Source organism: Salmo trutta, chromosome 8 (genome assembly GCF_901001165.1).
Source record: "Salmo trutta chromosome 8, fSalTru1.1, whole genome shotgun sequence".
Classification (NCBI taxonomy): Eukaryota; Metazoa; Chordata; class Actinopteri; order Salmoniformes; family Salmonidae; genus Salmo; species Salmo trutta.
The window spans coordinates 22,396,704-22,424,610 of NC_042964.1; the positions used below are offsets into that span (position 1 = coordinate 22,396,704).

Sequence of the window (27,907 nt, forward strand, 5' to 3'; positions counted from 1 at the left end):
GGTATGGCAACTGCTCGGCCTCCGACCGCAAGGCCCCCCCATTATTGGGGGAAAGCGTACAGGAGAACCCTCGGTCATGAGTGGTGAGCAAACGCATCCAATCCCAGTGGCGGTTTATCCTGGGCCCAAAGAGAGGCCCAGAAGGGGCAATGTGCGAAAAGTTCCCATAGCTGGAGGACAATTTCAGGGTGTAGGCGCCACTCGTCATCTAGAGGGCTTCCACAGGATATGAGGTCTGCCCCCACATTGAGGTGGCCTGGAAGGTGGCATGCCGTCAACAAGAGAAGAGCAGGAGGTCTCAACTTCCACCCCGCCTCAACTTCCAGTCTAACCAGGTGGGCAGAGAACAGCTTCGATGCCATCCCCAATAATGCTCTGAGTGCAAAGTGGAGGAGCATTCAGTCCATAACGTCTTTACTCCTCTATGGCCCTGTCCGCCCAAGGGGGCCCCCCTTGAAAGGGAGAGGAAAGTGTGTTACACTCTGTGTGAACCGGAGGCATCGCCGCGATGGTTACATTTGTAACCCCAGCATTTGAGCCTGCCGCAAACACAATGTGTGTAGGCCCCATGCCTTTACTTGGCATGGTTGAAACCTGTAGTGCAGGGGCCGTAGAGCATATGACACAAGAGAGCATATGCACGTATGTGGTATCGGCAGGTAGCATAATGGTTAAGAGCGTTGTGCTAGTAACAGAAGATGACTGGTTCAAATCCCAGAGCCGACTAGATGAAAACTCTGCCGACGTGCCCTTGAGCAAGGCACTGAACCCTAATTGCTCTGGATAAGAGCGTCTGCTAAATTACTGAAATGTGATGCAAACGCTGTTTTACTATACCTGGAAGGGTTATCATTGCTGACCGCACGTATGTGTGCATGAGATGACCAGCTCCAGCACTTACAGTATAGTGCAGGAAGGGAGGGGCCGAGGACGGGAAGGACCCACCGTAATAGAGAGAGGAGGCCGAGAGGAGGCTTAGCGACAGAGCAGTTGGTCACTGAGTCCTTGACACACTCTCCCGCGTCACGTCAGTCTCGGCGTCTCTTGTTGTAGGAACTTTGAGGCACATTCTGCCATGTAGGGGCCACAACCAGCTATGAGTTGACTGTGGGCCTGGCCGTAGAGGCGGCTGGTGGCGCCAGAGTAGGAGTAGAGGTTTTCACAGGTATGACAACGAAGTGCCATCGCTCCAGGTTGGGCCCGCGATGAGGTGGAGGCGTGGGGAGCCGAGTCTCGGTGGGCAGCTACAAATCTGGCTAGAGGAAGGTACTTAGACAGCTGTCACATATCTTCCTCCATCTTCTAAAAGTTCTCCGTAGCCTCCACGACGGTGACTCCCAAAATGCTGTCATCAGAGATGGGAGCATTCAGTAGGAGCGTTATGTCAGCTTCTTTGATGGCTGTCAAAGAAAGCTTAAGGTGCCTCTGTGTAACTACAGAGATGGCAATAACTCGTACCGAGCACACAGCCAATGCCTGGTTAAGGTGGAGCACGTCGCCAGACAGATGTGACACCTCCTCAACTTCGGCCTCGGAGAAGGATGTCTGACGGGTTGACATTCGAGACAGGGCCGCAGTAAGCAAAGTGACATTGTTAGCCGCTGCCACAGCTTGCCAGCTGAGGGTATAGCTCGTGTCTGCCAGTTGAGCAGTGAAGCGGTCTTTGAAGGGGGACAGAGAAGGCATCTTTGCATTCCATTGGCTGCAACCTGGAACGAAGTGGGCAGCCAGAGTCTTCTCCAGCCGAGGGAACCACTAGTGATGGGGTCTTGCCCTCCATCCACTGTGGTAAAGGGCAAATATGATTTTGCCGGTGCCCTTGCCCTTCGTCCCATGAGCCCCTGTTGTGGAAATATTGGTTCAATAATATCTCTCAGATACCAGAGCCTGGGAATTCAAATATACTTTATTACAAAGTAACAAGCCGAGTTGGTCCATGGAGCAACTGCCGGACTCAGTCTCAGCCCACTCCTTTTATACAGTTTCATGCTTATACAAGTTTCATAGTCCCTCCACTTTATGCTAATAACCATATCCCCTCGGCTTTGCTCCACCATTGTTTCCAAATCTAAGTTCTTTCCTCTAGGCGAGGTTTCTCCCCCCCCCCTAGTTCCTTGACTCAATTATATTGGTGGCGCGCCTATACATTATTTCCCGAAAATAATAAGTAGATTACTACAGGCAATTTTAAGATTGCTACATGCCATTATTGGACTATAATATTACTACGGGTCATTATAGGATTAAGTACAGATAACGATAGGACATTATAGAATTATACCAATAAATACACTCAATCCCAGGATTACACATAGTGCCTTTGCTTACTTAGTGCTATTCAGGCTTTTAACAAGAAACACATTCTCTTAACACAAAACACCCATACCCCTTGCATACTTGTCCAGCGAGGTATGGCGGGAGCCATAGGTTCCGCCACTATCTGTTGTTGAGCCCAAGGCCCACCCACCATCATGTCATGATCTCTGGCCGGGGGTCAGGAGAGGAGGTGGGTTCCGAGGCATCTGGCAGCTCCCTCAATAAGCCCCGGGAAGTCAGAGCATAGGGAAGCTGGCAGAGTGGATGATTGTCCCAAGGAGAGGTCGAAAAACTCTTCCATCTCCTCGTTGTCACCGCCACACTCACCCTCCCCAGAGGGGGAAGGGGGCCCTGAATTTGTGTCAGTGAAGTCGGCTTTTCAAAAAGAGAGTCCTCCATATCCCCATTGTTGTTCCCTTCAATGTCATCATCTCTGGAAGAACCCCCAGAACCTGAGATTGTGGCGATAACGATTTCTAGGGGGACATCCACACCGAAAAACGGCAAGCGTTCCCGCAAGCATCCCCTTGGAGGACAGCAGGGCGCAGCTGACACACTGCAGGGTTCCTGGATGCTGTCCCTGGTGTGTTTTGGGCCCAAGCAATCAAAACACATGTGAGTCCAAAGCCACCGATAGAGAGAGGAACAGCAGTATTAAGCTCTTAAAACAGCTGTTGGTGGTGACTTCTTGCTCATGATAGATGATGCTGAGTGGATGAACAGCGGCAGGATGGTCTTGAAGCTCATCTTGTCATGCAATTCTTCAGACTTATCTCCAGTTTTACTGAAGAAAATGGATTGTCACTAGTTACCACAGCCACAAAGTCACAATTGGCTATATCGTAATGATTAATGAAAACAAAAATGAGCTTTTTTGTCATCATTTAAGTTTAGGCTAGTAGTACAACAGAATGCATTCAACCGAAATGTGTCTTCCACATTTTACCCAATGCCTCTTAAGGATCCGCCCCTTTTTTTTAAAACTTTCACCTAAAATGACATACCCAAATCTAACTGCCTGTAGCTCAGGACCTGAAGCAAGGATATGCATATTATTGATACCTTTGAAAGGAAACACTTTGAAGTTTGTGGAAATGTGAAATTAATGTAGGAGAATATAACACATTAGATCTGGTAAAAGATAATACAAAGAAAAAACCAACCGTTCTTTTGTATTTTTTTGTACCATCATCTTTGAAATGCAAGAGAAAGGCCACAATGTATTATTCCATCCCAGGTGCAATTTAGATTTTGGCCACTAGGTGGCAGCAGTGTATGTACAAAGTTTTAGACTGATCCAATGAACCATTGCATTTCTGTTCAAAATGTTGTATCAAGACTGCCCAAATGTGCCTAATTTGTTTATTAATAACTTTTCATGTTCAAATTGTGCACTCTCCTCAAACAATAGCATGGTATTATTTCACTGTAATTGCTACTGTAAATTGGAAAGTGCAGTTAGATTAACAAGAATTTAAGCTTTCTGCCAATATCAGATATGTCTATGTCCTGGGAAATGTTCTTGTTACTTACAACCTCATGCTAATCGCATTAGCCTACATTAGCTCAACCATCCCGCGAGGGACCCACTGATCCTGTAGAGCAGTGGTTCCCAAACGTTGTATAGTCCCGTACCCTTTCAAACATTCAACTTCCAGCTGCGTACTCCCCTCTAGCACCAGGGTCAGCGTACTCTTCAATGTTGTTTTTTGCCATCATTGTAAGCCTGCCGCACACACACACACACACACTATACGATACATTTTTTAAACATAAGAATGAGTTCGAGTTTTTGTCACAACCCGGCTCATGGGAAGTGACAAAGAGCTCTTATAGGACCAGAACACAAATAATAATATAATAATAATCAATAATTTTGCTCTTTATTTAACCATATAAAACCTTATTTGTTCATCGAAAATGTTGAATAATTTACCACAGGTTAATGAGAAGGGTGTGCTTGAAAGGATGCAGATAACTGCAATGTTGGGTTGATTTGGAGAGAGTCTCAGTCTTTAATCATTTTCCATACATAATCTGTGCCTGTATTTAGTTTTCATGCTACTGAGGGCCGAGAATCCACTCTCACATAGGTAGTGGTTGCAAAGGGCATCAGTGTCTTAACAGCGCGATTTGCCAAGGCAGGATAATCCAGAAATCTGGCATTGGCTTCTGGTTAAATTCAATTTTCACAGAACCGCTTGTTGCAATTTCGATGAGGCTCTTTTGTTCAGATATCAATAAGTGGACTGGAGTCAGGGCATGAAAGGGATAACGAATCCAGTTTGTTTCATCCGTTTTGGGAAAGTACCTACGTAATTGCGCACCCAACTCACTCAGGTGCTTCGCTATATCACATTTGACATTGTCTGTAAGCTTGAGTTCATATGCAGCAAAACAAATCATACAATGATGGAAAGACCTATGTGGTGTCCTTGTCAATGCAGACAGAGAAGAGCTACAACTTCTTAATCATAGCTTCAATTTTGTCCCGCACATTGAATATAGTTGCGGAGAGTCCCTGTAATCCTAGATTCAGATCATTCAGGCGAGAAAAAACATCACAAAGATAGGCCAGTCGTGTGAGAAATTCGTCATCATGCAAGCGGTCAGACAAGTGAAAATTATGGTCAGTAAAGAAAACTTTAAGCTCGTCTCTCAATTCACAAAAACGTGTCAATACTTTGCCCCTTGATCACCAGCGCACTTCTGTATGTTGTAAAAGCGTTACATGGTTGCTGCCCATATCATTGAATAGTGCAGAAAATATATGATAGTTCAGGGGCCTTGCTTTAAAAAAGTTTACAATTTTCACTGTAGTGTCCAAAACATCTTTCAAGCTGTCAGGCATTCCCTTGGCAGCAAGACCCTCTCGGTGGATGCTGCAGTGTACCCAAGTGCAGTGGCGGAACTAGAGTTTTATACATGGGGTGGCCAGGGGGTGGCCAAGGCTACTTCAGGAGTCCATTGACCATGACAGAAAATGTGTGTGTAACCCTAACCTGGCATCTAATGAGCATGAATGAATCCTATGATTGCTGATTAGAGGTAGAAGTAATAATTCACTTAACCTGGAGTTCTTCAATGTGGCAGATAGTGTGGTCCAAAAGAGTTACCTCATATCGAATTATTTAACATACCATGAATAGTCAGTGTCTTTACCTCGGAACTGCAGCTCAATTTCTTTCACACACACACACACACACACACACACACACACACACACACACACACACACACACACACACACACACACACACACACACACTGTACTCACATACTGGAGAGACTTAGGTCACTCTGTTTTCATGAATATATAATCTGGATCTATAAGTGTTGAACATCCAAAATATTTTCTGAAAATAAAGCTCAAGCACCAAGGAGATAAGATAGCATTTGTGTTACATAAATTGCATAGTTTATTTACAAAATAGTAAATTTACAAAAAAAAACACAGCAATTTGACATACCAGGTATCAAGCAGAAATGGACTTGAAAAAAAAAAAATGTTGGTGCCCACCAATATACAAACTTACAGTATAAGGTAGCGTCCCACCTGGCCAACATCCGGTCAAATTGCAGAGCGCCAAATTCAAAATACAGAAATACTTAAAATAAACATTCATAAAATATACAAGTGTTATACATCGGCTTAAAGATTAACTTCTTGTTAATCCAGCTGCTGTGTCAGATTTCAAAAAGGCTTTACGGCGAAAGCATACCATGCGATTATCTGAGGACAGCGCCCCGCATACAAAAGCATACAAACATTTTACAACCAAGTAAAGAATTACAAAAGTCAGAAATAGCGATAAAATTAATCACTTACCTTTGATGATCTTCACATGTTTGCAGTCACAAGAGTCCATGTTACACAATAAATGTTCATTTTGTTCGATAACCTCTCTGGGGTATGTGGGACGCTAGCGTCCCAACAGCCAGTGAAATAGCAGAGCTCCAAATTCAAAACAACGCTAGCGTCCCAACAGCCAGTAAAATAACAGAGCGCCAAATTCAAAACAACAAAAATCTCATAATTCAAATTTCTCACACATACAAGTATTATACACAATTTTAAAGATAAACTTCTCGTTAATCCAACCACAGTGTCCGATTTCAAAAAGGCTTGTCGGCGAAAGCATACCATTAGATTATGTTAGGATAGCACCTAGACAAGAAAAACCACACAGCCATTTTCCAAGCAAGGAGAGGTGTCACAAAAAACAGAAATACAGCTAAAATGTATCACTAACCTTTGATGATCTTCATCAGATGGCACTCATAGAACTTCATGTTACACAATACATGTATGTTTTGCTCGATAAAGTTCATATTTATATCCAAAAACCCCATTTTACATTGGTGTGTAATGTTCAGAAATGTTTTACCTCCAAAACCTACGGTGAATGAGCACATCAATTTACAGAAATACTGATCATAAATGTTGATAAAATATACAACTGTTATGCATAGAATTAAAGTTAAACTTCTCCTTAATGCAACCACTGTGTCAGATTTCAAAAAAGCTTTATGGCGAAAGCACACTTTGCAATAATCTGAGTACAGCGCTCAGTCACCAAAACAAGCCTTACAGATACCCGCCATGTTGTGGAGTCAACAAAAGTCAGAAATAGCATTATAAATATACACTTACCTTTGATGTTCTTCATCAGAATGCACTCCCAGGAATCCTAGTTCCACAATAAATGTTAGTTTTGTTTCGATAAAGTCCATATTTATGTCCAAATACCTCCTTTTTGTTCGTGAGTTCAGTTCACTATTCCAAATGCAGAAGGCACATGCACTAAATCCAGACGAAAAGTCAAAAAAGTTGCATTACAGTTTGTAGAAACATGTCAAACGATGTATAGAATCAATCTTTAGGATGTTTTTATCATACATCTTCAATAACACTCCAACCGGACAATTCCTTTGTCTTCAGAAATGTAAAGGAACTCAGCTCGCTCTCACGGCCGCACGCATGACTGAGCTCATGTCAATTTTCCAGACACCTGATTCCAATAGCTCTTATTCTCTCCCCATTCACAGTAGAAGCCTGAAACAACGTTCTAAAGACTGTTGACATCTAATGGAAGCCTTAGGAAGTGCAATATGACCCCACAGACACTGTATATTGGATAGGCAATCACTTGAAAAACTACAAACCTCAGATTTCCCACTTCCTGGTTGGATTTTTCTCAGGTTTTCGCCTGCCATATGAGTTCTGTTATACTCACAGACATCATTCAAACAGTTTTAGAAACTTCAGAGTGTGTTCTATCCAAATATACTAATAATATGCACATTCTAGTTTCTGGGCCCGAGTAGTAAGCAGTTTACTCTGGGCACGCTTTTCATCCGGATGGGAAAATAATGCCCCCTGCCTCAAACAAGATAAAGTCCCTCTTTATGTCCCAAAAACTCAGTTTTGTTGACGCGTTTTGTTCAGTAATCCACTGGCTCAAAGGCGGTCACGGCTTGCAGACGAAAACATCCTAATACTACCTGTAAAGTTCATCGAAATATGTAAAACGATGTTTATAAATATTCCTCAGGTTGTCTATTGTCTAAATAATTGATAATATTTCAACCAGACAATTGCGTCTTCAATAGAAAGAAAAACAACGAACGGCGCGCAATGGGTCACGTGCTCAAAACAGCTCTGGTTCATTTAGTCCACTGAAAGAATGTTCTCATTCTTCCTCGTTTTTCAGAATACAATCCTGAAACAATGTCTAAAGACTGTTGACATCTAGTGGAAGCCATAGGAACTGCAATTTGGGTCCTATCCAAATACATATTGTATTGGCATTCAATAGAAAAGTACCCACATCAAAAATATCCCACTTCCTGGATGGATTTTCCTCAGGTTTGTGCCTGCCATATCAGTTCTGTTATACTCACAGACATATTTTAACAGTTCTGGAAACTTTAGAGTGTTTTCTATCCAGTACTACCATGCATATGCATATCCTAGCTTCTGGGCCTGAGTAACAGGCAGTTTACTTTGGGCATGATTGTCATCCAAACTTCAAAATACTGCCCCCTACCCAAGAGAGGTTTTAATCATGACCAGAGGGACCGCCTAAGTGCCAAATTATCCTAGGTAGATTTAAAACAGCATAATTCTGCAGTTCTGGTTAGAACTGGCAAAATGTTTCACAAACTCATCCATGTTGAGGGAGCGTGCCCGCCCTGACTCAACACTGAGAATTCCGAGGTGACTTAACCTGTCATCAACCATTGTTGTCCTAAGGTGGGTTTCAATCAGTTTTAAATCTGAGAAGCTTCTCTCGCAAGAAGCACTGCTGACTGCTGTAACAACAGAAATCTTACAAAGTCGAAATAGGTCATGGAAGACCTCTTTATAAGGTTCTAGATACACAACAAAGTCAAGGAGAGTAGACGGTCTGTCCCTTCCACTTTTCTCTCTCCTATCAAGAAGCCGCTTGGTTTGATGAACCTCATGTTTGAGGTCCTCTATATCTGACTCAAAGGTCTGAGCAAAGGCAAATAGAGGCTCCTAATTCAAGAATGTTGTACTCTTTGGGGTAAGAGACTGATCCCTTGCATTATCTCACAATTCTTCTTTGAAAAATGCCTTTGCAGCTCAGATGTGAGACTGTTAAGCACCTGATAAAAAATAGCTCTTTGGAAGCTCTCAACATCACTTTGGTCACAATTTTTCTGTCCTATAGTGCTCATCATCAATAAGTCGTGAAATCCTAAGCTTGTTTTAGGCTGTCTTTTACACACTGTTTGTACACTTATTTTGCAGTGCTCTGCAATCTCTTCAACCTCGTTCCAAAGTTCTCCAAAGTAACCCTCACTTCTGTAGTTGTCATGTCCTGACCATAGCTTTTATTTTCTATGGTAGAGTAGGTCAGGGCATGACAGGGGGTTTTCTAGTTGTTATTTTCTATGTGGGGTTCTAGTTTAGTCTTTCTATGTTTGGTGATTGGTATGATTCCCAATTAGAGGCAGCTGGTAATCGTTGTCTCTAATTGGGGATCATACTTAAGTAGCTTGTTTTCACTTGGGGGTTATGGGATATTGTTTATGTATAGTTGCATTGTAGTCACGGTTCGTCTATTCTTTATTTGTTTTGTAATTGCATTACGTTTCACTTTATAATAAATTATGTGGAACGCTACTCATGCTGCGCCTTGGTCCGATTCTTCATCTAACGAATGTGACAGAATATACCATCCGACCAGGACCAAGCAGTGTGACCAGGAGTGGGGGACATACTGGACTTGGGAGGAGATATTGGATGGGAAGGGATCCTGGACTTGGGAGGAAATCCAGGCAGGACAGGATCGCCTTCCATGGCGGGAGACGCAAACGGTGAAGGAAGGACAGCGACGACGACAGGGTTTGCGGCCATGACACAAGCCCAACAAGCAACCTCAAAATATTTTTTGGCGGGGCACATGGGTTGGTCGGTGAGGCCGAGGGGCGAGTCAGAGAGCAAAGAGGCATATTGGGGTGAGTCAGAGTCCATTGAGGAGATATTGGATAAATTGGAGGAGAGTGAACGGAGGGGAGATTTAGAGACGTTTGAGGAATTGTTGGATAAATTGGAGGAGAGTGAAGAGAGAGAGCTGTTGGTTTGGCCTAGTATGCACTGTATTCGCCCTGAGGAGCGTGTTAGTCGTCCAATGCCACCTGTGTCAGCTCCCCGTACTCGTCCTGAGAAGTGTGTTAAAGTTCCAGTACAATTGAGGCCGGCTATACACACCAGGTCTCCAGTGCGCCTTCACAGCCCAGAACGTCCTGTGTCACCTCCTCGTACTCTCCCTGACACTCATGTCCCTAGTCCGGTGCCACCTGTACCGGTCCCACGCATCAGGCCTCCAGTGCGCCTCCCCAGTCTAGTATGTCCTGTGCCTGCTCCTCTTACTCGCCTTGAAGTGCGTGTTCCCAGTCAGGTATGTCCTGTGCCTCCTCCTCGCACTCTCCCTGAGGTGCGTGTCACTAGTCCGGTGCCACTTGTACCGGTCCTACGCATTAGGCCTCCAGTGCGCCTCCCCAGTCTAGTACGTCCTGTGCCTGCTCCTCGCACTCTCCCTGAAGTGCGTGTCACCAGTCTGGTGCCACCTGTCCCGGCTTCACGCACTAGGCTTCCAGTGTGCCTGCCCAGTCCGGCGATAGTTCCCAGTCCAGAGCTTCCGGCGACAGTTCCCAGTCCAGAGCTTCTGGCGACAGTTCCCAGTCCAGAGCTTCCAGCGACGTTTCACAGTCCAGAACCTCCAACGACGGTCCACAGTCCGGAACCTCCAACGACGGTCCACAGTCCGGGACCTCCTGAGAAGGCCCACAGTCCGGGACCTCCTGAGAAGGCCCACAGTCTGGAACCTCCTGAGAAGGCCCGCGGTCCGGAGTCTCCAGCAACGGTCGGCGGTCCGGAGCCTCCAGCGACGGTCGGCGGTCCGGAGCCTCCAGCGATGGTCGGCGGCCCGGAGCCTCCAACGATACTGGCGGGTTCGCAGGATGAGAGGGTTCTTCGTCCTGCACCAGAGCCGCCTCCTATGATGGCGGGTTCGCGGGATGAGAAGGTTCTTCGTCCTGCACCAGAGCCGCCACCGACACTAGACACCCCCTCTAACCCTCCCTTGTTTTTTATTGTTTCAGGTTTTGCGGTCAGAGTCCGCACCTTTGGGGGGGGGAGGGGGGGGTACTGTCATGTCCTGACCATAGAAAGCTTTTATTTTCTATGGTAGAGTAGGTCAGGGCGTGACAGGGGGTCTTCTAGTTGTTATTTTCTATGTGGGGTTCTAGTTTAGTTTTTCTATGTTTGGTGATTGGTATGATTCCCAATTAGAGGCAGCTGGTAATCGTTGTCTCTAATTGGGGATCATACTTAAGTAGCTTGTTTTTCACTTGGGGTTATGGGATATTGTTTATGTATAGTTGCATTGTAGTCACGGTTCGTCTATTCTTTATTTGTTTTGTAATTGCATTACGTTTCACTTTATAATAAATTATGTGGAACGCTACTCACGCTGCGCCTTGGTCCGATCCTTCATCTAACGAACATGACAGTAGTCCTGTAATGTGTCTGTAAAGGCACGTACTAGATCCATAGCCCTTGCGAGGTCAAGAGAGCTTGATTGGAGCATATCAGAAAGACATTTGGCATCACCAAGCACTTTACAAAAGGTAACCAAAAGCCCTATGAAATGTAAATCTATCTGAGAAAGAAGGCCCCTTGCCTCCACTGATCTATCACCACTATTTTCAAGTGTGATATCCTGTAGCACTCTCAGAACTACTGGAAGCCTGTCCCTCAGATTACAGCATGCCATGTATCTGCATGCCCACCTTACATCCGTAAGTCTCTGTAGTTCCCTGGGCTGCTGCTGTGGATACAGCTCTTTCTGAACCGCAAGCCACTTGAGATGAACGTACGAGCCAGATACAAAGTTATAAAGCTTCTGCAGGAAAGCAAAAAAGTTAACTGCCTCAGGCACTGATTTTACAGCATCGACAAGAACCAAATTCAAACAATGTGCATGACAGTGCACATAAAATGCAAATCTTGCACTGTTTTTAATCCATGCAGACACACCAGAATGCTTTCCGCTCATGACAGATGCACCGTCATAGCCTTGCCCCACAATATTATTTGTAGTCCAGACCATGTTTTTTTCAAGGCCATCAATTATCATTTTTGGGAGACCTGCTGCATCTAAGCTTTCAGCTGACTGAAAGTGTAAAAAGCTTTCGTGGATGGCCCTGTTGTAACAGTACCACACAACTAAAGACATTTGTTATTTTTTCTTTAAATCTTTGGTTTCATCTACAATTACACTACAAACTTCACTTTCCTTCACTTCTCTTTTTATTTCACTTTGCACCATCTCAGCTAAGCCCTCAATACCTTTGTTCTAAATTTGGTGGCTTGTGTACTTAGCATTGCCACATGCATTCATCTTTTTCTCTTTGAGAGGGTCATGCTTTGCTATTTCTTCATACCCTTGTTGTGATTACCCTTGTTGTGAGAGTTATCAGACTCTCGATGACCTCTGTACGCATTATTTTGAGTGGCAGTTAAAAGGAAATGTATAACTAAGGGATCCACAAGATTAGATACTAACAGCTGCTGACTAAAATGTGTAGTTTAAAGTATAGGCCTGGCCTACCATTGGGTCCTTTTGGAACAGCATATCTGGTGCTTGATGCAGTTGGGAGGGGATCAATGACATCTCCTGGCAGCTCTGGCTCACTGTCTTGCTCAGAGCCAGAGGTCTCTATGTCATCCCATGATACATCTATTACATTAAAATAACAGAAGTGTATAATCACAATAAAAATGTAATGATTGAAAACTAGTTAGAAAATTCAAACATTTATTTAATGGAAAATGTATCTTTCTGGACGGCACCATGCTACCTTGTTGACAAAATGGCCGAGCGCTACAGATTACTGTTCGATTTCAGAATTGCGCTTCTCCCTCCCCGCTTTCGCCCGATGACGTGATGGGTCTTTTCCCGGTGCCCAGCGGCTAAGCATAATCGAATCCACCCACTGGTTATACTCATGCGCTTCACGCTGGGCTGTGGATGGAACAGGGCTAAACAGCTTCACGCTGGGCTGTGGATGGAACAGGGCTAAACAGCTTCACGCTGGGCTGTGGATGGAACAGGGCTAAACATAACGGACTGGAGAACAAAGAAAACAAAACAACACATTGAACCGCTAAACAACCACCAAAAGGTAGGACATTTATTTAACTGTTCTTAAAATATGTCACACGTGTAACTTCTTTTTACTGATTAGGGCGATTACTAGTTTACTATGAAGAAGGGCGACGTCACTACATTGGAGCTTTCTTCTAAAAACAACCTACAATGCTGCTTAGTACTGTAAAATAATTGTATTTTACTGTAGGTATTTCCCTGTAAATGTACAGCATTATACTGGCACCACAGTCACCAGCTTAATACTGTAATTAAATGTTCTGCATCTGGCTCGCAATGAGTTTGAGAACATAAGCGGATGTAGTTTTGAAACCATGTAACATCATGTAGTAGTTGTAATATATATATGGCTGTAGCAAGCAGTGTTGTAACAGTGTTTTGACATCTTCCTGTTCCAGTGAGGATTCCATGTGTGTTAGGCTACTTTTATATTTGTTTTAGACCGACCAATTCTTCAGTTTCTTCTGAAGGCAGCGGGTGTTAAGTACGTTTCGAATTTATTAACTAAATAGCTTAGCGTCTAGTAGCCTCTCTGTCCTCTCAGGTACTCAACAAAGAGACTACTATGGTCGGACTTGTCGCTTGTTTATTAAAAAGCCACAACTAAATCCAAATGGGGTAACTGTCAATTGTGTGAAAGACATGGGCGGCGAGATGAGAGGATATGTTCTTCAACTCTGCTTGTCCAGCTGTTCACTGTGTCACCTCGATGAGAGCATGCCTTTGACAGCTGGCCAGCCCATCAGTTGTTTTCTGGGGGAAACTTTCCTGACCTTCAGAATTTTGTTTTTACGGTTTGTCTGTTTATAGCCTACACTGTAAAACATTTCCCTGTAAATTTACAGCATTATACTGGCACCACAGCAAGGATGCTGTAATATGTTTTACAGTGAGGAAAATAGTGCTGTAACCTATATTACAGCATCTCTGCTGTAAAGCAAAATTACAGTATTAAACTGGTGACTGTGGTGCCAGTATAATGCTGTACATTTATAGGGAAAAACCTACAGTAAAATACAATTATTTTACAGTACTAAGCAGCATTGTAGGTTGTCTTTAGAAGACAGCTCCCTGAAATGTAATATTATAAGAAAAACAATATGTGTAGAAACATTTATACAGTACCAGTCAAAAGTTTGGACACACCTATCCATTCCAGTGTTTTTCTTTATTTTCACTATTTTCTACATTGTAGAATAATAGTGAAGACATCAAAACTATTAAATAACACACATGGAATCATGTATTAACCAGCTTCATGAGGTAGTCACCTGGAATGCATTTCAATTAACAGGTGTGCTTTGTTAAAAGTTAATTTGCTGCATCAGATGACCTGGCCTCCACAATCACCCGACCTCAACCCAATTGAGATGGTTTGGGATGAGTTGGACAGCAGAGTGAAGGAAAAGCAGCCAACAAGTGCTCAGCATATGTGGGAACTCAAGACTGTTGGAAAAGCATTCCTCATGAAGCTAGTTGAGAGAATGCCAAGAGTGTGCAAAGCTGTCGTCAAAGCAAAGGGTGGCAATGTTGAGGAATCTAAAATATCAATTATATTTTGATTTGTTTAACTATTTTGGTTACTAGATGATTCCAAATGTGTTATTTTATAGTTTTGATGTCTTCACTATTCACGTAGCTAGCTTCCTAGTAGCTGAGTTAAGAAAACCTACAGTAGGTATATGGTAGTACAGTGCATTTGGAAAGTATTCAGACCCCTTGACTTTTTCAACATTTTGTTACATAACAGCCTTGATCTAAAATTGATTTGTTTTTAATTTATTTAATCCATCTACACACAATACCCCATAAGTGGACAGTGCATGTCAGAGAAAAAACCAAGGCATTAGGTCGAAGGAATTGTCCGTAGCGCTCCGAGACAGGATTGTGTCGAGGCACAGATCTGGGGAAGGGTACCAAAACATTTCTGCAGTATTGAAGGTCCCAAAGAACACAGTGGCATCCATCATTCTTCTAAGTATTCAAAGAGATTCTTCAAAGTAGCTACCCTTTGCCTTGATGGCATCTTTGCTCACTCTTCGCATTCTCTCAATGAGCTTCACCTGGAATGCTTATCCAACAGTCTTGAAGGAGTTCCCACATATGCTAAGCACTTGTTGGCTGCTTTTCCTTCCTTCTGCGGTCCGACTCATCCCAAACATCTCAATTTTGTTGAGGTCGGGGGATTGTGGAGGCCAGGTCATCTGATGCAGCACTCTACTTCTTGGTAAAATGGCCCTTACAAAGCCTTGAGGTTTGTTGGGTCATTGTCCTGTTGAAAAACAAATTATATTCTCACTAAGCCCAAACCAGATGGGATGGCGTATCGCTGCAGAATGCTGTGGTAGCCATGCTGGTTAAGTGTGCCTTGAATTCTAAATTAATCACAGACAGTGTCACAAGCAAAGCACCCCCACACCATAGCACCTCCTCCTCCATGCTTTACGGTGGGAAATACACAGTTCGTCCGTTCACCCGCACCGCGGTTGGAACCAAAAATCTCAAATGTGGACTCATCAGACCAAAGGACAAATTTCCACCGGTCTAATGTTCATTGCTCATGTTTCTTGGCCCAAGCAAGTCTCTTCTTATTATTAGTGTCTTTAGTAGTGGTTTCTTTGCAGCAATTTGACCATGAAGGCCTGATTCACACAGTCTCCTCTGAACAGTTGATGTGTCTGTTACTTGAACTCCATGAAGCATTTATTTGGGCTGCAATTTCTGAGGCTGGTAACTCTAATGAACTTTTTTTTTACCCCTTTTTCTCCCCAATTTCATGGTATCCAATTGGTAGTTACAGTCTTGTCTCATCGCTGCAACTCCCGTACAGACTCGGGAGAGGCGAAGGTCGACCCAACTAAGCCGCACTGCTTCTTGACACAATGCCCACTTAACCCGGAGCAAGCCGCACCAATGTGTCAGAGGAAACACCGTACACCTTGCCACCGTGTCAGTGTGCACTGCGCCCGACCCGCCACAGGAGTCGCTAGTGTGCGATGGGACAAGGACATCCCTACCGGCCAAACCCTCCCCTAACCCAGATGATGCTGGGTCAATTGTGTGCCACCCCATGGGTCTCCCGGTCGCAGCTGGCTGCGACAGAACCTGGACTCGAACCCAGAATTTCTAGTGGCACAGCTAGCACTGCAATGCACTGCCTTAGACCACTGTGCCACTCGGGAGGCCATCCAACTCCAATGATTAACCTCTGCATTAGAGGTAACTCTGGGTCTTCCATTCCTGTGGCGGTCCTCATGAGAGCCAGTTTCATAATAGCGTTTGATGGTTTTTGCGACTGCACTTGAAGAAACGTTCAAAGTTTTCCACATTGACTGACCTTCATGTCTTAAAGTAATGATGGACTGTTGTTTCGCTTTGCTTATTTGAGCTGTTCTTGCCACAGTATGAAATTGGTCTTTCACCAATTAGGGCTATCTTCTGTATACCACCCCTACCTTGTCACAACACAACTGATTGGCTCAAATGCATTAAGAAGGAAAGAAATTCCACAAATTAACTTTTAAGAAGGCACACCTGTTAATTGAAATGCATTCCAGGTGACTACCTCATGAAGCTGGTTGAGAGAATGCCAAGAGTGTGCAAAGCTGTCATCATGACAAAGGGTGGCTACTTTGAAGAATCACAAATATAAAATATATTTTTATTTGTTTACCACTTTTTTGGTTACTACATGATTCCATATGTGTTACTTCATAGTTTTGATGTCTTCACTATTATTCTACAATGTAGAAAATAGTCAAAATAAAGAAAAATCTTTGAATGAGTAGGTGTGTCCAAACTTTTGACTGGTACTGTATATAAAAAGGGCAAACTATTAACACAATAAAGCAACGAATGCGCAAGAATTGGTTGCATTCTGGAGTGCTGAGCACATTCGGGAGGGAGAAGTGCCAATATCTTCGCCACACACCCCTCCCCCTCTTCTTGTCTCAATGTGTCTTGAGTGTGATTAGACATTTTATCTTCACACATATTTTTAGATGCAATGCTTTTCACTACCAGCCGCATCTCAATAATCAGCTAGGCCTATTGCCATGCACGCAGACCAAATTGCGGGTTTCCCAGCTTGGCATATTAGCCTCCACGCTTGTGATTTGAAACTATCCACAGATAAAAGAAGCACATGATTATCTGTGGCTAAGTAATGCTCTCTGGTGAAGTATTTTGAAAATTGTTTCTTGTTCGCTTGGCCTTCGTCAGAGCTTTAAAACGAAATACTTAAGCATCTTTTGATTACTGAATGTGTCTGCACCGGGGTCTCGTGATGTGTCTGCGTTATTTATATCATGTTAATTAGGCCTTTTGATTTGAACATGGATTGTTTTAGTTTTGTAGGCTTGGCTACCTATTTCCTTATTTCATTCATGGATCAAGCCATTGCAGTCATTCTGATCTTGTTCCCAATGATCAGTGCTTTAGTTTATTATGTTGCTTTTCTGAATTTGCGATGTACCCAACAGCGGTTCTGAATTTGCGATGTACCTCACTGTCCATGTCTTCAGTCCTGTTTAAATAGGATATATGGGCTATGTGGGCGACGGTATATGTTCAATGTGATTGTCTGTCTATAACCAGCCTGAGTAGGCATGTAACTCCATTCCTATTTTATTCATTTCTATTTAGCGAAATTAATCGAATTGGAAATTAGCTATTATCAGGCAAGTTAATGAGATGCATGTCTGTTGAATTTGTAAAAATCAACCCGCAGTCGACCCCGCCCCACCTACTCAGCCAGCCAGTCAGGAGTTGCTACTGCGTTGCGGCGGTGAAATACTGCATACTTTTTTTCTTAACGGTACATGCTAAATAGTATGCGACGATGAGTACATAGTATGCAGTTTAAGTATATAGTACGCTAGTATGGGTGTTCGGACACGGCCAGAGGGTGGTTGAAATGTGAGCTCCCTGCTATTTGGAAGACATGCAGAATAACACTTGCGCAGGTTAATAGAATAACACTAATAGAATAACACTTAATAGAATAACACTTGCGCACTCTGTCTCTCTCTATGTGTGTGTGTGGCCTATACAGTATAATAACACTTAATAGAATAACACTTGCGCACTCTGTCTCTCTCTATGTGTGTGTGTGGCCTATACAGTATAATAACACTTAATAGAATAACACTTGCGCACTCTGTCTCTCTCTATGTGTGTGTGTGGCCTATACAGTATAGTAGTGCTTTCAGGTGTGGTCTAACTGCCTGTTTGTGGTCAATCCTTTCTTTGTATGAAACAGTAGTTAGGCTACACTACACCTTTCGTAAAGCTTTAATTACCGCAGGCAAAACTTGATAGAGTATTATACTGTCTAACTGTACACACCGTCCATGTGTGAGTGGTAGGCAGTTTCCAGCACAGGTAGGCTCCAGAGGGGTTTATCTATTATCCCAATCAGTCTTCTCTCTCTGCCTATATAGAGCTCACCAGTTGTAGTCTTAAAAAGCGTAAATTAAACCTCTAGTTCGTTCAGCCCATTCTTATGGGGGAGATTAATGGGGTTTTGGGGTTAACACTGAAAATAAGGTCTGAGGTTAACGCAGGTTTAGGAGATCTGATACGTTTTGTTCAGTTAACATGACCTTTATGAATTATGAAGCCTTTATGTGCTTTATGTGGTTATGATGAAGATTATCTGATACAATAAAATGTATAACATCTCACAATCCTGTGTTTACCACAGACCTTATTCTCTGGGTTTGTCCAAAAACGCCATTCATTTCCCCATAGGCTTTGGCCAACGAGCCATGTCAGAGTTGGCCTACATTAGCGTCTACAAAAAGATGCCATTACTATTGCTCTCTATATGCGGTAGCAGTTAGCCTGGGGATAAGGCTATCTCCCATGTGATACAGATGTCAATAGTGACAAATGATCACTTCATTGCTTAATTGTCTTAAGTTTTAGGCTATTTGATTAGCAGTAATAATATAATAGTGATAGGCTACAGATCAGTAAGAAACAATATGTCTTGAATTGGGCACACCAGTGGGGCTGATCGTGATGTGTCTGGACTACTAATCTGTCATTTCACGTTAGTGAAACTATTTGCAGTGAGGCGCAAACAGAGAAATATTCCATGTGAGGAACATCAAATATTCATTTGAGTTGAAAACCCTACTTGATGAGAAGACTCCTGACTACACGCACGCTCCCCTGTCTGTCAACCCACCACAGTCACAGAAATGTGAACGTTTCTACCCAGACGATGTGTAGGTAACTGACATGCATGTATAGGGGTTGAGTAGGTATTCAGTACGTGCTGAAACTGTCCCAAAATATGGTATTTTTCTACTAAAAGAGATTTGTTCAATTTCCACTTTATTGTCTTCCATCTAAGATGGTAGAACTTGATTCCATTATCGTTCCCCATAGTATTACCCTCGAGACTCTAAAGGAGTGGTGAGAGTCAGTTAGAAAGTCAACTCTGACCAGTGGGAAAAATCTTTGAGTCAGGGAACAACAGGCAATAGCAATGGGTGTGGCAGAGTAGTGGGTGGCAGCTGTGCCTGACCAGGCTCTCTTTCTGCACCAATGAGAAACAGACAAGGCTTAGGGTTTGTTTTTACTGACAGTTGAGGGGTAGAACAAGAAGAGAGCTCAGTGTGAATAAGAGACAGCATGTGTGAGTGAGTGAAAGTGAGAGGCTGAAAAAGAAAGAGAGAGAAAGAGGTGAGATAGACTTCACTTCAGAATCCGAGGAAAGGTTTCAAATATATTAGAAGCAATTGTGTGCCTCAAACTTTCTCTCTCTCTCTCTCTCAATGTTTTGTTTGTTTGTGGGAGAGCATGAGTGGGAAAGCGGGAGAGAGAAAAAATAGAGCGATTGTGATGTGAGGAAACGGGAAAGGGAGGCTGTGGAACCATGAAAGAAAACTCAAACAGGCAACATCTCCCTTTCCCCCGACTGTGCAGTAGTTACCAAAGAGCCTGAGAGTCTTTTGCATGTTCTTGGCTGTGTTCCCTCCCATTCTGCGCTGTTTACACTGTGACACACACACACACACGCACACGCACACACACACACAACTTTACCTTAGTCTCTGCTCATGATTAGTAGCTGTTTCTTCAGTACAAATCAATGGAGGCTGCTGTGGGGAGGACAGCTCATAATAATGGCTGGAACGGAGTATGTATTTGTTTGATGTATTTGATACCATTCCGCTGATTCCGCTCCAGGCGTTACCACGAGCCCGTTCTCCCCAATTAAGGTGCCACCAACCTTCTGTGGTACAAAGTCCATGCAAAACATTCAGAGAGTTTTACATTTGCAGAATAGAACCCAGATAGCACATTTAGTTTCTTGGAATATTTTGTTCTGGGAACAAAGCCATATGTTTTTTAAACATTTAGAGAACAGAAGTGAAAATTTTGCCTGTTCTGGGAACGTTCATTTTTAGGTTGCAGGGAGGTTATGAGAACATTTTACTATGGTTCCTTGACATTTTTCCTGGGAGGTTTTTATAAACGTTCTGAAAACAGAAATTATAGGTTATTTGAAGGTAATTAAATACCGTTCTGAGAACATTTTAATAAGACTTTTAATAACACTGGTAGCTTAGTTTGGGTTAACTGTTTTGAACTCCAAGCACAGATAGGACACACAGAAATTCATTTGCTTCGGCATTAATCATACAAACACATGTATTTATTTTATTCTGGCAGAGATTCAAATCTGTCTTCCCTGTGGCTCAGTTGGTAGAGCATGGTGTGTGCAACGCCAGGGTTGTGGGTTTGATTCCCACGGGGGGCCAGTACAAAAAAAATTAAAATGTATGCATTCACTACTGTAAGTCCCTCTGGATAAGAGCGTCTGCTAAATGACTAAAATGTAAATGTCTGTAATGTTCTCTATCCATGGAGTTATTCCACCGTGCCACCAGGATGGAGCTAGCATGCCATGTTTTTTTTACTTGTACAAAGCTATTTAATTAGTCTATTCAAACCCCATTTCAAAGTAAACAAGCACTCATTAAGATCAGGTGTGGCCAGTTAGTGGGCGCAGACAACACACCTGAACACACTTAACAGGATAGAGAAGAAGAACATTGTTTCTGAACGTTCTCTGAATGTTTTGAGGACATGACTTTAAATAGAACCATGATGAAACCTGCAGAAAAAATGATGCTGAAGTACTGAAATTCTCACAGAAGAACATTGTTTTTGAAAGTTCTGAGAACATGACTTGAATAGAACCATGAGGAAAGAAGTACAAAACGTTATCATGAGGTAGTGAAATTCCTACAGAAAAACGTTGTTTCTTAATGTTCTCTGAACAATTGGAGAACATTACTTTAAATAGAACCATGAGGAAACCTGTAGGAAACGTTATGCTGAAGTACTAAAATTCACACTGAAGAACGTTGTTTCTTAACTTTCTCTGAACTTTCTGAGAACATGACTTTAAATAGAACCATGAGGAAACCTGTAGAAAGCGTTATCACGAAGTATTGAAATTCCCACAGAAGAACGTTGTTTCTAAACAGTTTCTGAACAATTTGAGAACATTACTTTAAATAGAACCTGTAGGAAATGTTATGTTGAAGTACTGTAATTCCCACCTAAGAAACCTATGGTTCTCAGAGCGTTATATGCTAGCTGGGACTCCCCAAGACAAGCACCTATGACTCAACTTTGTTCACAATGAGTAACTATGTTATTCACTAGAGAACTGAACTGAAGTCAGTTTGACTATTATTGTGAGTAATCCCAGTGCAATCCTCTGCTAGCTAGCGTGCACAGTGGGTTGACAATTTATAGGAGGCGGGGGGAGGGGGGCAAAGTGCTATTTGCACTTTGCTATGTGTATCTTGTTTCTTTTGTCTGTGCTGTACAGGCTGTATTTGAATGAAGTATACATTCTTACAGGAGTTAAACAGATATTTATGTGTTTTGAATTTCACTAATATCCTTCTCTCTCTCGCTTTCTTCTCCAGGGGCTTTTGGTGGGACAACAAGGTACAGCCAACTCGCTGAGTCTCACCTCATTCTATTGGCTTCTGAGCCCTGTCTGCTAAAGGTACAGCCAGCCAATCAGTGAACTGTTGCCGTGACTCTGAGATCTGCCTGGTGCTGTGAAGAAGACGTTTTCCTTCTGAGCCCATCCTCCAGTCCCCACTCTACCACTTTTTACATGACTAGGACTGTCACTGATCTCCATTAAGCCTGTCACAGCCTATTATCACTACCTCATCTACAATTCTAACCTCATAATTGGCTGTTGCTGTTCTATGTCTGATTCCTAATTGAACGTCAGCCATTAACCTCCTCCCTGACTGGCTCCCTGGATTAGCTTTGAACTTTGACCTCTGCCACAGCCAAATACGACTACGGCCAGGTGAGAATGGAGCAGGTGTATGCGTCGGGGATGGCCGCCAAGTTGCGCAGCCAGTGGGACCGGGACGAGGGTCTGGGCCAGAACCACAACGCAGTCAAGTTCCAGGGCCAGGACTTTGAGTCGCTGAGGGCCCGGTGCCTCCAGAGCCGCAGCCTGTTTGAGGACAGCCTGTTCACCTGCGCCTCCTCCTCTCTGGGGTTCAATGAGTTGGGACCACGCTCCTCCAAGACCCAGGGAGTACGCTGGATGAGACCTACGGTGAGATGATACTGCGGCTGGGACTGCCTGTTATTATACTTACTGAGCCTCTTAAGTTTTTCCCGACCATATTACCTGACCAGGAACAACTCACCTACTGAACCTAGACCGTATCTGAGCCTTACTGAGATGAATCTTAGACCCGATCCTTAAAGGCCCCCTATAAGTATTATATAAGACTATTCTCAGATGACTCTGACATAATTATTTGTCTTTGGCAATAGTTTGTGTGTGTGTGTGTGTCTTAGTCTTATGCCATGTGTGTGTGTCCTAGCTGGCGTGCCTGTCTATCCTAATGCTCTTCACACTCCGTCTCTCCTCATTCCCTTTCATAATGCATCTCCTCCAGCAACTCGCTCCTCAGAACTGTAATATTGACATCCCTGGAGAGAACACACACCATGCTGCTCCACTCCTCAGCTCAAAATGCGGAAAGAGCTTTTTATAGCTTAGCTAACTAGCTCTCACGCTGCTCGTGTCTTGAGTTATCTGTGGATGAGGGATGGTTGGGAGGCAGAGAGAGGAGATGCAGTACTCGGTAGTTTAGCAGGAATGTCTCAGCCATTTTCTAATGTATTCTATGAGGCACTTGTGTGATTGATGGGGACGCCGTTCGCCATGACAACAAGGACGACAGGCTTTACCAGTGCTGCAGTGCAGTGTCAACACTGTGGTGAAAGAAAAAGTGAAATGTCAGCCTACCTGTCACTGCTGTGTGTGTGTGTGTGAGCAACAACAACACCAACCTGGCATATCTTACCTCTCTTTTTCTTCCTCTCTCCCCCTTTCTCTCGCTATCTCTCTTTTTCTTTCTTTCTTTCTTTCTCCCCCTCTCTTTTTGTCTACAGGAGATCTGTACCCGTCCCCAGTTCATAGTAGATGGAGCCACTCGCACTGATATCTGCCAGGGAGCTTTAGGTGAGTCCAGGTCTCAGAAGGAGGGTTGGTGGAGAGCCTGAGAGCCCGATGGAACAACCACTTAGTCAGGAGAGAGAGAGAGAGAGCACAGAGATTTGATTTGATTGCAATCTTGGTACTCTTGTGTTTTCCTCTATAAACACTGTGTGGGATGCATAATTTATACTCTGCTCTGCTATCTCACATCTTTAAACAATGTAACAACCTCCCTCTGGCAGAGATGTGCTGGTACTATACCACCACTACAGTAAACATAGGAAAGGTATACACGTTGCCTGGTACTGCATCGCATACTAACTCTGAGCTGAATGGTTGATTTGAAAGTCTTCTCATCTCTTTGTACTGAATCAAATGCTGTGTTAGCTGGGAGAGAGCTGCCTACCTCTCTCTTAAATATGGGGCATGCCGAGCCCAGAAAGAGGATGTGGCGTGCTCAACTCTAAAGTGTGTAGTAGCAAAAAGTATTTTGTGCCGGGTTTAAAAGGCTTACATAAAACCTGCACTCACTGGAGTAGTCTTTAAGTTTGAATGTATTTTTAGCAGTAGCATACAGTCTTCGTCTGCGTTTGGATAACAATAGGCATTCACCCCTATTTATAGATGATGTCACATTTCTAGTACTGCTTCCTTCTTTCTTTTTCAGCATGCCGAACCCAACCGTGGTGTCTTCTGTGGGCTTTTCAGCCTATGCCTCTGCCCTGCATGGGCATTGTATTATATGGCCTCTTCTGTTAGACTTACAGTAGATCTAGCTATTTAATCAGCATACTGTAGGTCCAGACAGTTCAAATTCGAACACACTCCTCGGAGGTTACATAGGGTCAGGATGAAGTGTGTGTTAACAGATTCTCGGACCTCTCTCTCGTTACGGTTTCCTTATAAGGTGCATTCCAGTATTACAAGGTTAAACCACTTAAGCCTGAAGTGCTCCGTTCCCACAGCAGTGAGAAACAGTCAGCGGTATCTATCTGTAATTAATATGTCTAACCAGAGCGGAGAGTTTAGTCAGTTAGCTTCACCTAGCCTTGAGGCTAGAAATTATTCAAAGGAAGAACAGTCGGGAACTTTTGAAGAGATGAATGATGAACAGGGCCAGGAGTTTTTTCTTACCGTGTTACTAGATCAGGGAAAAACTCTGGGCGTTACTTGTATGCTTATGAGTAGCGGCCAGAGTATTTCCAGGTGGTCAAAACAAACTCATCCGACTAATGAATGTTTGGTTACTTTTTTAAGGGACTGATACAATGCATTGCTATCATTAACATAGTCTACCTATGACTGATGTAATATGTTGTGTGTGTGCCTGTCTGTGTACTTGTGTGTACGTGTGTGTGTGTGTGTGTTTGTTTCAGGTGACTGCTGGTTGCTGGCAGCCATAGCCTCGTTGACTCTGAACGACAACCTCCTCCACAGAGTGGTGCCTCATGGACAGGACTTCGGAGGCCAGTACGCTGGCATCTTCCACTTCCAGGTCACCACACACTCACTTCCTGTTTCTGATTTGACTGTATATCCATCTATACGATAATATATACTAATATACAGTAATACAGATATTCAGCTACTGATTGTGGCGAGGAGTGAGCTGGCAACCGGAGGCAATCTCAGGTGCCACCTACCGCCGATGTTCCCTCGAGCAAGGAACTTCACCCCCTAAACTGCTCATTGGGTGCAGCACATGTGGCTGCCCTCTGCTCCAGCATCTCCAACCTAATATGTGTTCGTGTGGATGTATATCGGGAGGGAGGGAGGGGCGGATGGATGGGGTGGTGGATGAAAGCAGAAGACAAATTTCCATCTCATGTGGGCTAATAAAAACAAAAAATGTATCTTAATTCACTCCAAGGCAAGCTTCCTGCTTCTTGCCAGGCCTTATCACGATGACCTTTGCTTTGTACACAAAACCAATCCTCTGACACACAGACACACCTATCATTCTCTGTATAGGACCTTAAAGCGACACCACAGTTGCCCTCTAAATGGACGTCTCCATGCATGGGCGACCAGGTGGTGCTTGCGTGTCCGTGTCCAATGCCCACTGTAGCAGCCCTCACTTTCACTCAGCTTTCCTCTCACTGAACCCTTTGATGGCAGCCAGCTGCCCACATTAATAGAGTCCGACTCAGCTGGGGGCCAGGGTGCCAGGACAGAGACGGAGAGACACACAGAGAGACAGGAGCCAATACGGAGCCTGCTAGCCTAGTGCTGACCACTGCCCAGTCATTCAAAGTAACCATTACTGCTGCTACACTGAGCAGCAGGCAGCCAAGCTAAATACAGCACATCCATCATGAACACATTCATTAATGGATACAGTGCTATTACATTTGCATACCACACAAAAGTAACACTACTAACACACTAACTGGAATTTACACCCCAGCCCTCTGCCAAAAGGAAGTGACTATAGGAAACCCCCATTTAAAAAGATGATTGACTGATTGCAGAAGTATTGCAACATGTTTTCATTGTCACTGTCACGTCCTGACCAGTATAGGGGTTATGTGTTATTGTAGTTTGGTCAGGACGTGGCAGGGGGTATTTGTTTTATATGGTTCGGGTTGTGTGTGTATGTAGAGGGGTGTTTGATTTATGTATTCCGGGATTTTTTGGGCACTGTTCTATGTTAGTGTATTTCTATGTTCTGTCTAGTCTAGTCTATTTCTATGTTTAGTTTATTGGGGTTGGACCTTCAATTGGAAGCAGCTGGTTATCGTTGCTTCTGATTGAAGGTCCTATAATTAGGAGTTTGTTTTCATGGGGTGTTGTGGGAGGTTGTTCGTTGCATAGCTGTGTGTTGCCTGCACGACTGGGTGTCGTTCGGTTTGTTTTTTTCTTGTGTTCTAATAAAGTGAATATGAGCACTCAACCCGCTGCACCTTGGTCCATCCACCACGACGACCGTTACAGAACCTCCCACCAAACCCGGACCAAGCAGCATGCCCAGGAGGAGGAAGGATCCTGGCCAGGGAAAGAAGGGAGCAGCACCTGGAGCGGAGAAAGCAGCGCGCTCGGGAGGTGATGGCATCCTGGTCGCTGGAGGTATTAGAGGCAAGGATAGACTGGACGTGTGAACAACTACTGGACTATTGTGACAACCTGCCTGGGAAGCGGGTAAAGGTGGAGAGGCAGCCCCAATAATTTTTTTGGGGGGGGCACACGGGTAGTTTGGCTGGGTGAGGATTAAGCCCCAAGCCAAATCCCCGTGTTTTTGTCAAGCAACCCATGACTGGACAGGTCCCGTGCGTTGGAGTAATGCGCACGGCGTCGAGGCCAAGCATTTATAGGCCGGTGTGCGCGGTACCAGCGCCCCGTATTTGCCAGTACCGCGCTCGAGACCGCCAGTGCGCCTTCACGGTCCAGTTTATCCTGTTCCCGCTTCCGGTAGAAGCTTCTGATAGGCTAATTGACATAATTTGAGTCAATTAGAGGTGTACCTGTGAATGAATTTCAAGACCTACCTTCAAACTCAGTGCCTCTTTGCTTGACATCATGGGAAAATCAAAAGAAATCAGCCAAGACCTCAGAAAATAAATTGTAGACCTCCACAAGTCTGGTTCATCCTTGGGAGAAATGTCCAAATGCCTGAAGGTACCACGTTCATCTGTACAAACAATAGTACGCAAGTATAAACACCATAGGACCACGCAGCCGTCATACCGCTCAGGAAGGAGACGCATTCTCTCTCCTAGAGATGAACATACTTTGGTGCGAAAAGTGCAAATCAATCCCAGAACAACTGCAAAGGACCTTGTGAAGATGCTGGAGGAAACAGGTACAAAAGTATCTATATCCACAGTAAAACGAGTCCTATATCGACTTAACCTGAAAGGCCACTCAGCAAGGAAGAAGCCACTGCTCCAAAACTGCCATAAAAAAGCCAGACTATGGTTTGCAACTGCACATGGGGACAATGATTGTTCTTTTTGGAGAAATGTCCTCTGGTCTGATGAAACAAAATAGAACTGACCATCATTATGTTTGGAGGAGAAAGGGGAGGCTTGCAAGCTGAAGAACACCATCCCAACCGTGAAGCACGGGGGTGGCAGCATTATGTTGGCATCATGAAGATGGAAAATTATGTGGATATATTGAAGCAACATCTCAAGACATCAGTCAGGAAGTTAAGCTTGGTCACAAATGGATCTACCAAATGGACAATGACCCCAAGCATACTTCCAAAGTTGTGGCAAAATGGCTTAAGGACAACAAAGTCAAGGTATTGGAGTGGCCATCACATAGCCCTGACTTCAATCCTATAGAAAATTGCAGAACTGAAAAAGTGTGTGTGAGCAAGGAGGCCTACAAACCTGACTCAGTTACATCAGCTCTATCAGGAGGAATGTGCCAAAAT

At 43.8% G+C, this 27,907-nt stretch overlaps 1 protein-coding gene across 1 annotated transcript in view; it reads left to right on the plus strand.

The window, feature by feature from the left end:
* The first annotated feature begins 12,731 nt into the window (after positions 1 to 12,731).
* Positions 12,732 to 27,907, plus strand: part of LOC115198469 (calpain-1 catalytic subunit) — a 31,449-nt gene continuing 16,273 nt past the window's right edge. Inside the window, exons 1-4 of the mRNA XM_029760432.1 lie at positions 12,732 to 13,035; positions 21,977 to 22,635; positions 23,484 to 23,553; positions 24,906 to 25,024. Coding sequence (XP_029616292.1) covers positions 22,384 to 22,635; positions 23,484 to 23,553; positions 24,906 to 25,024 — 441 coding nt within the window. The 5' untranslated portion in view covers positions 12,732 to 13,035; positions 21,977 to 22,383. The remainder of the gene's footprint in view (positions 13,036 to 21,976; positions 22,636 to 23,483; positions 23,554 to 24,905; positions 25,025 to 27,907) is intronic.